General features: G+C 49.3%; 1 protein-coding gene across 1 annotated transcript in view; it reads right to left on the bottom strand.

The window, feature by feature from the left end:
* The window catches only part of LOC144797756 (exocyst complex component 3-like protein), a 199,864-nt gene extending 190,725 nt beyond the window's left edge, over positions 1 to 9,139 (bottom strand). The window contains exon 1 of the mRNA XM_078668517.1: positions 8,876 to 9,139. Within this exon, the coding sequence (XP_078524643.1) occupies positions 8,876 to 8,972 (97 nt within the window). The 5' untranslated portion in view covers positions 8,973 to 9,139. The remainder of the gene's footprint in view (positions 1 to 8,875) is intronic.
* Between the last annotated feature and the right edge of the window lie 6,301 nt (positions 9,140 to 15,440).

The raw sequence follows: 15,440 nt of genomic DNA, 5'->3' as shown, positions 1-15,440 counted from the left end.
CCTGGAGAACCCCTTTAAGCTACAGCAGGTGAACATGTGCGCAGCGGGTGTGCTCTGATGTGTAGGTGTCTGCCGAGGGGGAGGGGGCGGGGGGACCCCATGAGTTGTTTCCTCTGCAACATCTCTTCAATATAAGATGGAGGTGGTAGACAGATGAAGACAGGAAGTCGAAGCAAGGAAAGGATCTTTATTGAGGAGGGTACACAGGCTATCCGATATTGTTCCAGGTCATCGGCTACTCCATGGCCAAACAGGAGTTCACTATCAAAAGACCTATTAATGATATGACTTTCGACATCTAGACAAAAGCCAGAAATATGTTGCCTGAAATGCAGTTTCATTAAAAGGCCAGTTGCTCTCTGACAACTGGCTGCATTTGGTGCACAGTGGCCATTTAAAAATTGTGCAGTGCAGGTGAGCTGGAATCTATGATCCTAGCAAGAAATTCCTCCCCTCCACGGAGCTATTCTATCTTCCTGGGCACAAAATGGGAACTAACATGTGGAGACGGTGTTTACCAACTCGGTTTTTGCATGTTCCTGACATAGGAGCAAATCTTGTTTTGAGACAATACTGGTGTATCTCAAATCAGATGGGGCAGTATCCCATTCAGGGGCACCTCTTTACCGCTCCACCCAACTTAGAAGTGGGCTCATAAAGGGATACCTAGACGCATATGTGTTTGATACTAGCTTTCCATCTTGAACAACAGTTGCAGCTTTTTTCTTAGGTTTTTTGGGGGGCTGTTGTTGATTGGCCTACAGTTCAACAACAGCCATAGAAATGAAAAAAATACAATAAATCAGTCTGCTGATAATCAATCCTCAATATGTTTCCCCCATTGTGTCAATGTTCTTACTCTCTCTATCTGCAGGGGTGAAATAGTGCTGCTGGTTTACTCATCTCTTCCCTGTTGTAGAGAGAATTCCTTTTCTAGTACAGAGTATGGCATTAAAATGCTATTCCCACTCCTGATTGGATCTCTCCCTAGATGCTGTATAAGCACCCTTTTCTGTAATTTTTTTTAAATGATGCACAGTACCTATTCCACATTTTACCTGATGAGGAGTAGGATATAAATATATGTTGAAACATCAACATTCTCACATAGACATAGGGTTTACAGAGACTACCCTCTTACCATAGGGTTTAAGTAGATTGCCTTCAATTTGATTGCTTTATATGCAAATTCTTCCCTGTTTTTTGTAGTACTTCAAATGCTTGAAATAATTATTGTTCAACGTGGGCATGTTTGTTTGACATGTGCCTATTAAAAAGCAGACAGCATGTAATAGTCACATTTTCTTTATTACATGTTGTTTGGAAAGGGTTATACAATAAGTCTAATACACCACGATTTGGAAAGTTAGTCTGTTTTTCTCAAAATGAAATCAATGTACAACTTTTCACAGACAGGTTTGGGCTATGCTTTCACTACAGTGAATAAACCATGACAAGATGACCAAATTTGAGTCTCATAAAATTAGCTATTGTCTTATCAAATTTCAGATTAACACAAAATAAGTAGGGTTGGGCCACTGTTGTTTCTGTATTTGCTGCTAATGCTGGACAGAGAGTGAGCGGGGTTTGGAAGCAGAACAGAGGTACTGAACACTGTCCTGAGATCTGAGAAGGATAGATCTAACTTTGAACATTTAAAGCCGTTGGGGCTTCTGTCTGCCGTTTCCGGGTACCTTCCATTTTTCATTGTCATCGTTTCTCCCCTTCTCGGGAAGAAGCTGAGTACATAGGATGTGAGACACACAGCGTGGAAACAGCCTGCCAAGCGGATCCTGCCCCAGCTTCCTGAGGGCAGGAAACAAAACAGTTTCAAGACACAAGGTCACTTCAAAACTGGATAGGGTGCAATGATGTTCCAACACGAAAAAAGCAACAGTGGTACCCCAAACCTAGTCCAAAATAATAGTGTTAAAACATGGGACTGTCACATGAGAGTCCTAAGAGTGCTCAACGCCTGAACCATACAGAAGAGTGCTCGACAGCTGGTGCATAAAGAAGAGTGTTCAACAGCTGATCTAGACAGAAGAGTGCTCGACACCTGACCCAGACAAAAGAGTGCTCGACACCTTGCCCAAACAGGAAGAGTGCTCGACACCTGGCCCATACAGAAGAGTGCTCAACAGCGAATCCAGACAGAAGAGTGCTGGACACCTGGCCCAAACAGAAGAGTGCTCGACACCTAGCACATACAGAAGAGTGCTCGACACCTGGCCGAGACAGAAGAGTACTCGACACCTGGTGCATACAGAAGAGTGCTCAACACCTGACCCAAACAGAAGAGTGCTCGACACCTGGCGCATACAGAAGAGTGCTCGACACCTGGTGCAAGAGTGCTCGACACCTGGTGCATAAAGAAGAATGTTCAACAGCTGATCTAGACAGAAGAGTGCTCGACACCTGACCCAGACAAAAGAGTGCTCAACACCTTGCCCAAACAGGAAGAGTGCTCGACACCTGGCCTATACAGAGGAGTGCTGGACACCTAGCCCAGACAGAAGAGTGCTCGACCCCTGGCACATACAAAAGAGTGCTCGACACCTGACCCAAACAGAAGAGTGCTCGACACCTGGCACATACAGAAGAGTGCTCGACACCTGGCCGAGACAGAAGAGTACTCGACACCTGGTGCATATAGAAGAGTGCTCAACACCTGACCCAAACAGAAGAGTGCTCGACACCTGGCGCATACAGAAGAGTGCTCGACACCTGACCCAGACAAAAGAGTGCTCGACACCTTTCTCAAACAGAAGAGTGCTCGACCCCTGGCCCATACAGAAGAGTGCTCGACAGCGGATCCAGACAGAAGAGTGCTCGACACCTTGCCCAAACAGAAGAGTGCTCGACACCTGGCCCATACAGAAGAGTACTCGACAGCGGATCCAGACAGAAGAGTGCTTAACACCTGATCCAGACAGAAGAGTCCTCAATACTAGGGCCAGACAGAAGAGTGCTCTACAGCTGATCCAGACAGAAGAGTTCTTGACACCCGGCCCATACAGAAGAGTGCTCCAAACCTGATCCAGACAGAAGAGTGCTTGAGTGCTCTACACCAGATCCAGACAGAAGAGTGCTCAACACCTGATCCAGACAGAAGAGTGCTCGACATCTGGCCCATACGGAAGAGTGCTTAACGACACCTGATCCAGACAGAAGAGTGCTCGACACCTGATCCAGACAGAAGAATGCTCATCAGCTGATCCAGACAGAAAAGTGCTCAACACATGGCCCATACAGAAGAGGGCTCGACACCTGATCCAGACAGAAAAGTATGCGACACCTGATCGAAACGGAAGAGTGCCTGACACCTGATCCAGACTGAAGAGTGCTTGACACCTGGCCCATACAGAAGAATGCTCGACACCTGGCGCACACAGAAGAGTGCTCGAGAGCAATCCAGACAGAAGAGTGCTCGACACCTGACCCAGGCAGAAGAGTACTTAACACCTGGCCCATACAGAAGAGTGCTCCACAGCAGATCCAGACAGAAGAGTGCTCGACACCTGATTCAGACAGAAGAGTCCTCCAAACCAGGCCCAGATAGAAGAGTGCTCTACAGCTGATCCAGACAGAAGACTGCTTGACACCCGGCCCATACAGAAGAATGCTCGACACCTGGCGCACACAGAAGAGTGCTCGAGAGCAATCCAGACAGAAGAGTGCTCGACACCTGACCCAGAAAGAAGAGTACTTAACACCTGGCTAATACAGAAGAGTGCTCCACAGCAGATCCAGACAGAAGAGTGCTCGACACCTGATTCAGACAGAAGAGTCCTCCAAACCAGGCCCAGACAGAAGAGTGCTCTACAGCTGATCCAGACAGAAGACTGTTTGACACCCGGCCCATACAGAAGAGTGCTCCACACCTGATCCAGACATAAGAGTGCTCGACACCTGTTCCAGACAGAAGAGTGCTCAACACATGGCCCATACAGAAGAGGGCTCGACACCTGATCCAGACAGAAGAGTGCCCGGCACCTGGCCCAGAAAGAAGAGTGCTCAACACCTGATCAAGACAGAAGAGTGCTCGACACCTGATCCAGACAAAAGAGTCCTGACACCTGATCCAGACAGAAGAGTGCTCAACACCTGATCCAGATAGAGGAGTGCCCGACACCTGATCCAGACAGGTGAGTGCTCGACAACTGATCCAGAGAGAAAGGTGCTCAACACCTGGCCCTCACAGAAGAGTGCTCTACAGCTGATTCAGAGAGAAGAGTGCTTAACATCAGGCCCAGAAAGAAAAGTGCTCAATGCCTGATCAAGACAGAAGAGTACTCGACACAAGTTCAAGTTTTATTTATTTGTTTGATTAACTAAAATCTTACAAAAAATTGTTAAAATATCATGAAATATAACACAATTTAAAACACTATATAGACAGTTGCTATCAATTCTTACTAAAAATGCAATACACTGTATATTTTAGGTTAAAATACAAAATGTAATTCCAATATTACTCCTCTAGTTTTTTTCCAACAACACTTAAAAATTTTACAAATGCAGAGATCATAAATATATCGTTTGTGTTTAGGCATGCCATCAGTGCTTGCCTACATGTCCTTACTCCACGGTCATTAAATAGTCTCTTTAGGATAATTTTTCCTTTCCGTTTCTAGTTCGGGGCAAAGACATAATAAATGTATAATATTCTCTTGTCCACATTTACATAGCCTACATTCAGAGAACTCGACACCTGATGCCGACAAAAGAGTCCTGACACCAGACCCATATAGAAGAGTGCGCAACACTTGGCCCAGACAGAAGAGTGCTGAACACCTGGCCCATAAAGAAGAGTGCTCAACACCTGATCCAGAAAGAAGAGTGCTTGACACCTGATCCAGACAAAAGAGTCCTTGACACCTGTCCCATATAGAAGAGTGTGAAACACCTGGCCCAGACAGAAGAGTGTGAAACACCTGATCCAGACAGAAGGGTGCTTGAAACCTGATCCAGACAAAAGAGTCCTTGACACCTGTCCCATATAGAAGAGTGTGAAACACCTGGCCCAGACAGAAGAGTGCTCGACAACTGATCCAGACAGAAGGGTGCTCGACACCTGATCCAGACAAAATAGTCCTTGACACCTGACCCATATAGAAGAGTGCGCAACACGTGGCCCAGACAGAAGAGTGCTTGACACCTGATCCAGACAGAAGGGTGCTCGACACCTGATCCAGACAGAAGGGTGCTCGACACCTGATCCAGACAAAATAGTCCTTGACACCTGACCCATATAGAAGAGTGCGCAACACGTGGCCCAGACAGAAGAGTGCTTGACACCTGGCCCATAAAGAAGAGTGCTCAACACCTGGCCCATACAGAAGAGTGCTCGGCAGCAGATCCAGACCGAAAAGTGCTCGACACCTGATCCAGACAGATGAGTACCCAAAACCAGGCCCAGACAGAAGAGTGCTCTACAGCTGATCCAGACAGAAGACTGCTTGACATCCGGCATATACAGAAGAGTGCTCCACACCTGATCCAGACAGAAGAATGCTCATCAGCTGATCCAGACAGAAACGTACTCGACACCTGATCCAGACGGAAGAGTGCCCGACACCTGATCAAGACAGAAGAGTGCTTGACACCTAGCCCATACAGAAGAATGCTCGACACCTGGCCCATACAGAAGAGTGCTCGACGACACCTGATCCAGACAGAAGAGTGCTCAACGCCTGATCCAGACAGAAGAGTGCCCGACACCTGGCCCAGACAGAAGAGTGCTCGACACCTGGCCCATAAAGAAGAGTGCTCCACACCTGATCCAGACAGAAGAGTGCTCAACACATGGCCCATACAGAAGAGTGCTCTACAGCTGATTCAGACAGAAGACTGCTTGACACCCTGCCCATACAGAAGAGTGCTCCACTCCTGATCCAGACAGAAGAATGCTCGACACCTGATCCAGACAAAATAGTCCTTGACACCTGACCCATATAGAAGAGTGCGCAACACCTGGCCCATAAAGAAGAGTGCTCAACACCTGGCCCCTAAAGAACAGTGCTTGACACCTGGCCCATAAAGAAGAGTTCTCGACACCTGGCCACAGAAGAGTGCTCGACAGCAGATCCAGACAGAAGAGTCCTCAAAACCAGGCCCAGACAGAAGAGTGCTCTACAGCTGATCCAGACAGAAGACTGCTTGACACCCTGCCCATACAGAAGAGTGCTCCACACCTGATCCAGACATAAGAGTGCTCCACACCTGATCCAGACAGAAGGGTGCTCGACACCTGATCCAGACAAAATAGTCCTTGACACCTGACCCATATAGAAGAGTGCGCAACACATGGTCCAGACAGAAGAGGGCTCAACACCTGGCCCATAAAGAAGAGTGCTCAACACCTGGCCCCTAAAGAACAGTGCTTGACACCTGGCCCATAAAGAAGAGTGCTCGACACCTGGCCACAGAAGAGTGCTCGACAGCAGATCCAGACAGAAGAGTCCTCAAAACCAGGCCCAGACAGAAGAGTGCTCTACAGCTGATCCAGACAGAAGACTGCTTGACACCCGGCCCATACAGAAGAGTGCTCCACACCTGATCCAGACATAAGAGTGCTCCACACCTGATCCAGACAGAAGAGTGCTCAACACATGGCCCATACAGAAGAGTGCTCTACAGCTGATCCAGACAGAAGACTGCTTGACACCCTGCCCATACAGAAGAGTGCTCCACACCTGATCCAGACAGAAGAGTGCTCAACACCTGATCCAGACAGAAGAGTGCTCAATACATGGCCAATACAGAAGAGGGCTCGACGTCTGATCCAGACAGAAGAGTGCCTTGCACCTGGCCCATACCGAAAAGTGCTCTACACCTGGCCCGTACGGAACAGTGCTCGACTCCAGGCCCAGAAAGAAGAATGCTCAACACCTGATCAAGACAGAAGAGTGATCGACACTTGATCCAGACAGAAGAGTGCTCTACACCTGATCCAGAGAGAAGGGTGCTCAACACCAGGTCCAGAAAGAAGAGTGCTCAACACCTGATCAAGACAGAAGAGTGCTCGACACCTGATCCAGACAAAAGAGTCCTGACACCTGACCCATATAGAAGAGTGCGCAACACGTGGCCCAGACAGAAGAGTGCTGAACACCTGGCCCATAAAGAAGAGTGCTCAACACCTGATCCAGAAAGAAGAGTGCTCGACACCTGATCCAGACAAAAGAGTCCTTGACACCTGTCCCATATAGAAGAGTGTGAAACACCTGGCCCAGACAGAAGAGTGTGAAACACCTGATCCAGACAGAAGGGTGCTTGAAACCTGATCCAGACAAAAGAGTCCTTGACACCTGTACCATATAGAAGAGTGTGAAACACCTGGCCCAGACAGAAGAGTGCTCGACAACTGATCCAGACAGAAGGGTGCTCGACACCTGATCCAGACAAAATAGTCCTTGACACCTGACCCATATAGAAGAGTGCGCAACACCTGGCCCAGACAGAAGAGTGCTCGACACCTGGCCCATAAAGAAGAGTGCTCAACACCTGATCCAGAAAGAAGAGTGCTTGACACCTGATCCAGACAGAAGGGTGCTCGACACCTGATCCAGACAGAAGGGTGCTCGACACCTGATCCAGACAGAAGGGTGCTCGACACCTGATCCAGACAGAAGGGTGCTCGACACCTGATCCAGACAAAATAGTCCTTGACACCTGACCCATATAGAAGAGTGCGCAACACCTGGCCCAGACAGAAGAGTGCTCGACACCTGGCCCATAAAGAAGAGTGCTAAAACACATGGCCCATACAGAAGAGTGATCGACACCTGATCCAGACAGAAGAGTGCTCGACACCTGGCGCTTAAAGCAGAGTGCTCGACACCTGGCCCATAAAGAGGAGTGCTTGACACCTGGCTCATAAAGAAGAGTGCTCGACACCTGGCCTTAAAGAAGAGTGCTCGACACCTGGCTCATAAAGAAGAGTGCTCGACACCTGGCCCATAAAGAAGAGTGCTCAACACTTGGCCCATACAGAAGAGTGCTCGACACCTGATCAACACTGAAGGGCATGCCACACCTGGGTCAGACAGAAGAATGGTTTAAACCTGAACCAGACTAAAACGCGATGCACACCAGGTCCTACTAGAAGAGTTCACTATACCTTATTAAGTTAGAACAGACAGTGCATCTAACCTGAACCAGACAGAAGAGCGCTCCACACCCAGGCCAGACAAAAGAGTGCTCCATAGTTCACACCTGGGTCAGAAAAAAGAGCACTCTGTGCCAGGTCCAGAACGAAGAGAGCTCCACGCATGGTCTAAGTAGAAGAACGATCCACACTTCTGTCACACAGAAGAGCGCTCTGCATCTGGGACCTACCAAGCAGAGCTTCCACTGAAGGCCAGACAGGAGAGTAAGCACCCCACCCTGGGTCAGAGAAAAGAGCTGAAATCCTAAACCATACAGAACAGCGCTCCACACTACGAGGGTTCAGTACACCTGGACCAGACAGAAGACAGCTCAACCCCAAGCCTAGACAAGAGTTCTTCACACCTCGAGCAAACCAAGATGTGCCCCACACCTGAGCCAAGACACAATGGATATCATAGTCTGACTTCTTGAGGAAAATATCAAGGGTATGAACAAAGAAATCAGACTGTGCCCACTGATGAAGGAAAGAAAGCAAAGAGACCTGTTTATGATATGGTGCTACTTCCAAAGGGAAAACAAGAAGCCGCCTTCCCCTTGTCCATTCCAGGAGAAGCGAAGCAGAATATACGGCAAACCCGGCCCTCTCCATCGCACTGCAGCAAAGCACAACTACCTATGAGGTCACGGGGTCTCCCTCCCCTCCGTTTCCCATGGAGCCCAGCCCTGACATGGAAAGGGTGTCACCGCTCGCTCACTGTACCTTGGGGGGTGGGAGGAGGGCCCCTCTCTGCTGCCCCGCCGTCGCCCCGGGTCCCCTCCTCTGCGGGCTCGCAGCCCGGGCTCCCCGCCGCAGCCATGCCGCCCCAGGCAGCAGCTCTCCGGCCCCTGCTCGCGGGACAGGCCCGGGGGATGGGCTGGGCGCAGGCTGCGGCTTCCTCGGCGCGCGCCGCACTCCCGCATGCTGCAGCCAGGCTCACAGGATGCGGCGGGAAGAGGAAGCCGGCGCGCGAGGTGGGGCGGCGGGGAGGGGTGGGAGACAATGGGCACGGGCAGTGGGAGGGCAGGGGGTGAGGTGACCGGGCACAGAGGAGACGGGATGGACCTTGAGGGTACACCGGGAGGTTTTGGGTGTGACAGGAAAATAGAGCTGGAAAGGCAGCGGGGAGGGGGTGTGCAGGAGGGCGGGGGCAGGGGTGGCATTTGAGTGAACAATGCCAACGGGGATGGCAAAGATAGGGGCACGATAACAGATAGCGAAGAAGGGAGAAAAAAGGCGGGGGTGCCAGTATAGCAAGGTGACAGAAAGAGAAGCAAATGTGGAGGGAGAGTTTGACAGCAGAGCAGGGAAAAGTGAGGAGCTAAGTGGGAATGAGAGAGAAGGAAAGACAATGTGTGGGGCAGGAGCTAGAGGGTACTATGAGGGCAGGAGAGAAGGAAGGACAGGAGGATGTGGATATCGGCCAGAGCTGCCGACTGTGGAGCTGGGGAACCAAGTTCGAGTCTCGGCGTCGCCTCAACATCCTGTGATGCTAGGCAAACCACTTAATCTCCCTGCGCCTACCAAACACAAGCATTTGCAATGCAATAGGTCTCGCATTTGCGAGAGTTTGAGCTATTGGCATTGTAATTTTTTTAAATTTTTTTATTTATTTAATGCGATTTTCTATAGCGCGAACTTTACCCGAAGGTGTCAGAGCGCTTTACATAAGAACCAGTTGCAAAACATAAGGATTTAGGATTACATGCGTTACATAAAAGATACAAACAGAAAAAATTGCAAATGTACAAGATGTAAAGTCACACAAGGAGGAGATACAAACAGAAAGGAAAATTGCAAATGTACAAGTAGTAAAGTCACTCAAGGAAGAGATACAAATGGATATACTCTAAGAGTCGGATGGAATGGTAGATAGTACAAAGGTCGACTGCATATACTAGTGATTAGAGTTATCGCTATATACATAGGGAAGGGATACGAATGGATATACTCTAAGAGTCACATAGGAATGGTAGAGAGTACAAAGGTCTACTGCATATACTAGTGATTAGAGTTATCTCTATATACATAGGGAAGGGATACGAATGGATTTACTCTAAGAGTCACATAGGAATGGTAGAGAGTACAAAGGTCTACTGCATATACTAGTGATTAGAGTTATCTCTATATACATAGGGAAGGGATACAAATGGATATACTCTAAGAGTCACATAGGAATGGTAGAGAGTACAAAGGTCTACTGCATATACTAGTGATTAGAGTTATCTCTATATACATAGGAAAGGGATACAAGTGGATATACTCTAAGAGTCACATAGGAATGGTAGAGAGTACAAAGGTCTACTGCATATACTGTGATTAGAGTTATCTCTCTCTCTCTATATATATATATATAAATATATATATATATATATATATATACACATAGTAGATTTTCTCAGGGGAAAAAACAAAACAAAAAAAACCAGAAACGCAGAATTCCAGTAAGTGGGGTCGGAGGGGGGATGCAGTCACAGCACCAATGGAGGGTGGGAGGGATACAAGGGTATGGAGAAAAGGCAAATCAGAAAAGGGAAGAAACATTTGAGGATCGTCAAGGGGGAAACTAGGGAAAAGGGTAAAAGACGAGGGAATGGACAAGATGGTGGGTCGGGGTCCAGAGAAAAGGTGCCAAGAGCAGCAGCAAAATGGCGGCCAGGACAAAGGCAAAAGTAAAGAAGTCCATGAGAGTCCGTGGCGGGAAGGAGACCATCTCCAAAAATGGCTGGATGCTCAAAAGTCACCAAAGTCAAGAGTCCAATGAGGAACCCAGAGAGCCCTCTGGTTCGGGCCCTTGTGAGAGCAGTGCTTGCACCTGGTGGTGGAGGGAGTCTGCAGGAGTTGGGTGCCGGGTGATTTGTGGTGAGTGTGTGCGCTGTAGCACTGGATTGCGCGCACGGTACTCACGAGCAGCAGGGGCTTTTATTTGTGTTAGTCTGTAAAACAGACAAACAAAAGGCATTGTCATTTACAATGTCAATAGCTTAAACTCTCGTAAATGCGAGACCTATTGCATGATGGGAAAGCAAGACAAAATGATACTCGGAATCTCAGAGTCAAAGGGCTTCGTCTGGCGCGAAGGGATACTGCATTGTGTGCATTATTGGCCAGGTGACCGCGATTCACCAAACTGTGATCCTGGGCAGATGAGGGTGTGTGAGGGTGAGAGGATGTGTGAGGGTAAGTGAGGGTGTGTGAGGGTAAGTGAGGGGGTGTGAGGGTGAGGGGGTGTGAGGGTGAGAGGATGGGTGAGAGGGGGTGTGAGGGTGAGAGGGTGTGTGAGGGTGAGAGGGTGAGTGAGGGTGAGGGGGTGTGAGGGTGAGGGTGTGTGAGGGTGAGAGGGTGAGGGGGTGTGAGGGTGTGTGAGAGTGAGGGAGAGGGTGAGGGGTGTGATGGTGAGGGGGTGTGAGAGTGAGGGTGTGTGTGAGGGTGTGAGGGTGTGTGGGTTCTGAGGGTGTGTGGCGGTGTGAGGGGGGTGAGGGTGTGAGGGTGAGGGTGAAGGCGGGTGAGCGTGTGTGAGGGTGAGAGGGTGTGTGAGGGTGAAAGAGTGTGAGGGTGAGTGGGTGTGAGGGTGTGAGGGTGAGTGAGGGTGAGAGGGTTGTGAGGGTGAGGGGGTGAAGGTATGAGGGTGAGTGAGGGTGGGTGAGGGTGAGTGACAGTGAGTGAGGGTGCGTGAGGGTGAGTGAGGGTGTGTGAGGGTGAAAGGGTGTGAGGGTCCGAAGTAAATGGTGGCAGGGCAGACATCATTGCAGCTAGCAAGTCGTTATTGAAAATGTGTTGACCATTTCCTGCATGTTATCTCCCCTCTTTGTAATAAACATGGTAAGTTGATAAATTACACAGTAAGGGGCTCATTAGGATGGCGGACGGACTTGCGTCCGTCCGCCACCCTACAGGAGGAGGGACCGTCCGCAGGGGCCGCGGCGGTCCCTCCAGTGCAATTAGGATGTGACCTCCAGGGTGGCGGTCACATCCTCTATCTTTAACATTGCGGCGGGTGCAGCTTCAAGCTGCACCCGCCGCAATGTTAAAAATGCATGCACCGCATTTGCGTGCACAAAGCGGCAGGTACCGCGCGGTGCCTGCTGCTTTGTGCACGCAAATGCAGGGGGGTACCATAGGTACCCCCCATGTGCACCCCCCACCCCCCCTTCACCAGGGGGCCCGCAACGGGCCCCCGAAGTGAAGGTCCGTATGCTTTTCCACGGCGGAAAAGCCGCCGTGGAAAAGCATACATTTTACACCATCCTAATATGGCTGGCGGTGTCTGATAGACACCGCCACCCATGTTAGAGCTTTTCCGCCGCGGTTGTAAGCCAACCGCGGCGGAAAAGCGGCGGACTGAATCCAGGACCCACCAGCCATCCTAATGTGGCGGTGGGTCTTTGGTGGGTCCGCAGAGGATTTTCCACATCCGCCGGGCCGGCGGTGGCTTCCGCCGGCCCGGAGGATGCGGAAAATCCTCCATCATAATGTGCCCCTAAATGTGGCTCGAAAACATTTGTATACTCTCTATCCGACCAAGGCTGGAATTAGTCACTAGTTACAGACCTGAAGACTGGATGTGCTCTCTCTGAACACACTGCAGCGGCAGAGCTGTGAACATCGGCCTGATCAGATCTGCACACAATTTGTCATAGATAGACAATAAGCATATTGCATGGAGAGCAAATGTTCCTTCTGCTGGACTACGAAGCAGTCTGTAAGACATAGACACACACTACATGCTCTACTGCACAACCTCATGAACACGCTACAAAGTCCGCAAGAGCTAAAGCTAAACTATTGTGTCTTGTCTTTTTCATCCCTACTGATTTCCCTGCCTCACGGTACTGTGCCAGGCAGGTATCAGTCCTCAACCTTCAATGATATACTAAATGTTTATCCTTGATCTGGCTAAATAAACTGTTTTTGAAAGCTGCCAGTATTCCAATATGTATTTTTACAAGAAAAGAAAATTGAAAACCGGTTGTGTGCTAAATTACTTCCTTCAGTTCCGCTAGATTAACATATTTATTAAGAGAAACACTGAACTAACTTTTGGACTCAAAATGGCACTGCAGCGATTAACATGTTACCTAGTAAATAACAAAATTGTTAAACAAATATTTCTTTTCGAGGTGACCATAAGTTAAAACCACAGTTCCCCGCCCAGGCCCAGCTGCTGCCCAGCCCCGCTATTTACCGAAGACGTGAATGGACTCTTAATAACGGCTGAGGACGTTTGGTGTTGGGACATGTAACAGGGCAGGGTCATCCCTGGGCCTGCGAGGGCACTGTTGGTGAGATGGCACTGGGAGAGTGGAAATGATGTATCAAGTGTTGACAGAAGGGGGGCCTCATCTGCTGAGGCTGTTCCACGGAATATTATCATTCAGTCCCTCCTTGTGGGTTGACAATCTGTAGATCCAGCGTTGTTCTTTGGACAGTAGCTGCTTCTCGTTGTCTGTAGGGTGGACAGGGATCTGTTCAATGACTGTCCATCTGAGGTCCTTGGTAGTATGTTCAAGCCTAAGGAAGTGGTCTGTGAGTTTGCTGATAGTCTTCTTGCACCGAATCGTACTTCTGTGTTCAGTGATTCTGGTGCGTACTTTTCTCGTGGTCATCCCCACGTATCGGAGCTGGCATGGGCACTCAATCAAGTACACTAGGTTGGTTGAGTTGCAGTTCGTTTGCTTGCGTTGGTGCCATGTTTTTCCTGTTTCCAGATTGAGGGTTTTGGTATGTGTCGTGAGATGGCAAATGCTGCAATCGCCACAGGGGTAGTGACCTGTGACTTTAGGGAGGTTCCACACTTGATGTAGTGTAGGGTTGATGGTGGTTTCCGTGGTTCTAGCCCAAGTAAAGATGAGTTGATCCCGTAGGCTGTTCGATTTTTTATAGGCGAATTGGGGCAGGTCCCAGTCTCGTTTGCCCGTGTTGATAATTCTCCAATTTTTCTTAATGATTTTAGCCACTGTATTGGAGATAGGGTTGTACGTGGTGACACAGGTCAACGGTGTTGTTGTTTCTTGACGGGTCGGTGTTTCCAGGAGGGCGTCTCTATTTTGTTTTTTTGCCCGTTTCTTGGTCCTGTCGATGATCCTTGTTGGATAGCCCTGTTGTTGTAGTCTGTGGGAAAGGTCTGTGGCCTGTGTATTGTAGTCCTCCTTATTGCTGCAATTGCGTCTTATGCGTAGAAATTGGCCATAGGGCAGGTTCTCCCTTAGTGGTCGTGGGTGGAAACTTTCAAAGGCAGGAGTGAATTTCTTGCCGTAGGTTTGTAATACGTGGTGGTTGACAGTTTACCATTGGTGGCCTTGATCAGTAGGTCCAGGAAAGGTAACTGGTCTTTGCTGCTGGTGTACGTGAAGCATAGGTAGGGATCACGTGTGTTGAGCCAGGTCAGGAAGTCACCCTGTTACACGTGCCCAGGCCAGAACACCTGACACAGCTAACAAGCAACACCTGGCGCTTTCTACTGGTATTTAAGCGCTCTCTACACTGAAGCTCACTTCTCACGGAGCCTCTGCCCGGACAACAGGTTCATTGCGGACCAGGCGACATCGCGCAGTAAGTACCTGAACTCAACTTTGTTAACGGTACAGCCACCATTCATGCTGCCCGAGGCCGTGTCTGTGTGTGCATCCTTTTACCGTTACCTTGTTGGGTCCAGACTACCCCCCTCCCCCAACAGCCTTTTTCCTTTTCTTCCACCAATTTAGAGTGCACATGGTCCTGGCCCCCGGCTGAGCTCCATGCTGAGTTGTTCGCTAAAATTAGGTGTAAGCAACTCCATTTTAATGTTTTTTATTCCTTCACCTCTGTTTACGCCAACTCCGGTTACAGTACTTAGGCCTAATTTCACATAAAATTACGCATATTGTAAGACCGGCCACACTTTCACTGCCCGCCACTGACGCCAACACTATCGCCTTGTCCGTGGTCACCTCTAGGCACCCAGTGCGGCCTCACTGAATGCTTTTAGCCCGCTACAAGGAGCCTTGACTTAAATGTTATGTCTGTCCTTTTTTACCCCCCCCAGGTACAACTTGAGAGGTAACACCTCTTGCACATATAAGCACCGTAGCGTGTGCTTTACACACAGGACACTGACAAATTCATACAAACCCCTGTAACACCCTACACATATAAGGTCCTGACGAAAGCCAGTAGAAGAAAAGGCCTGGCTGAAACTAGTTGACCGCACAGGACGTCGGAGGCCATAAGCCTACCGTGCACGTCCGAAAGCCTTTGTTTTTATTGACTGCCTGGGGCCCAGCATTAAAACAGTCTTTGGGACACCCAG

This window comes from Lissotriton helveticus, chromosome 12, assembly GCF_964261635.1.
Source record: "Lissotriton helveticus chromosome 12, aLisHel1.1, whole genome shotgun sequence".
NCBI classification, from domain to species: domain Eukaryota; kingdom Metazoa; phylum Chordata; class Amphibia; order Caudata; family Salamandridae; genus Lissotriton; species Lissotriton helveticus.
Note: the sequence above shows the minus strand (reverse complement) of the source record. Positions and strands in the feature narration are given on the sequence as shown.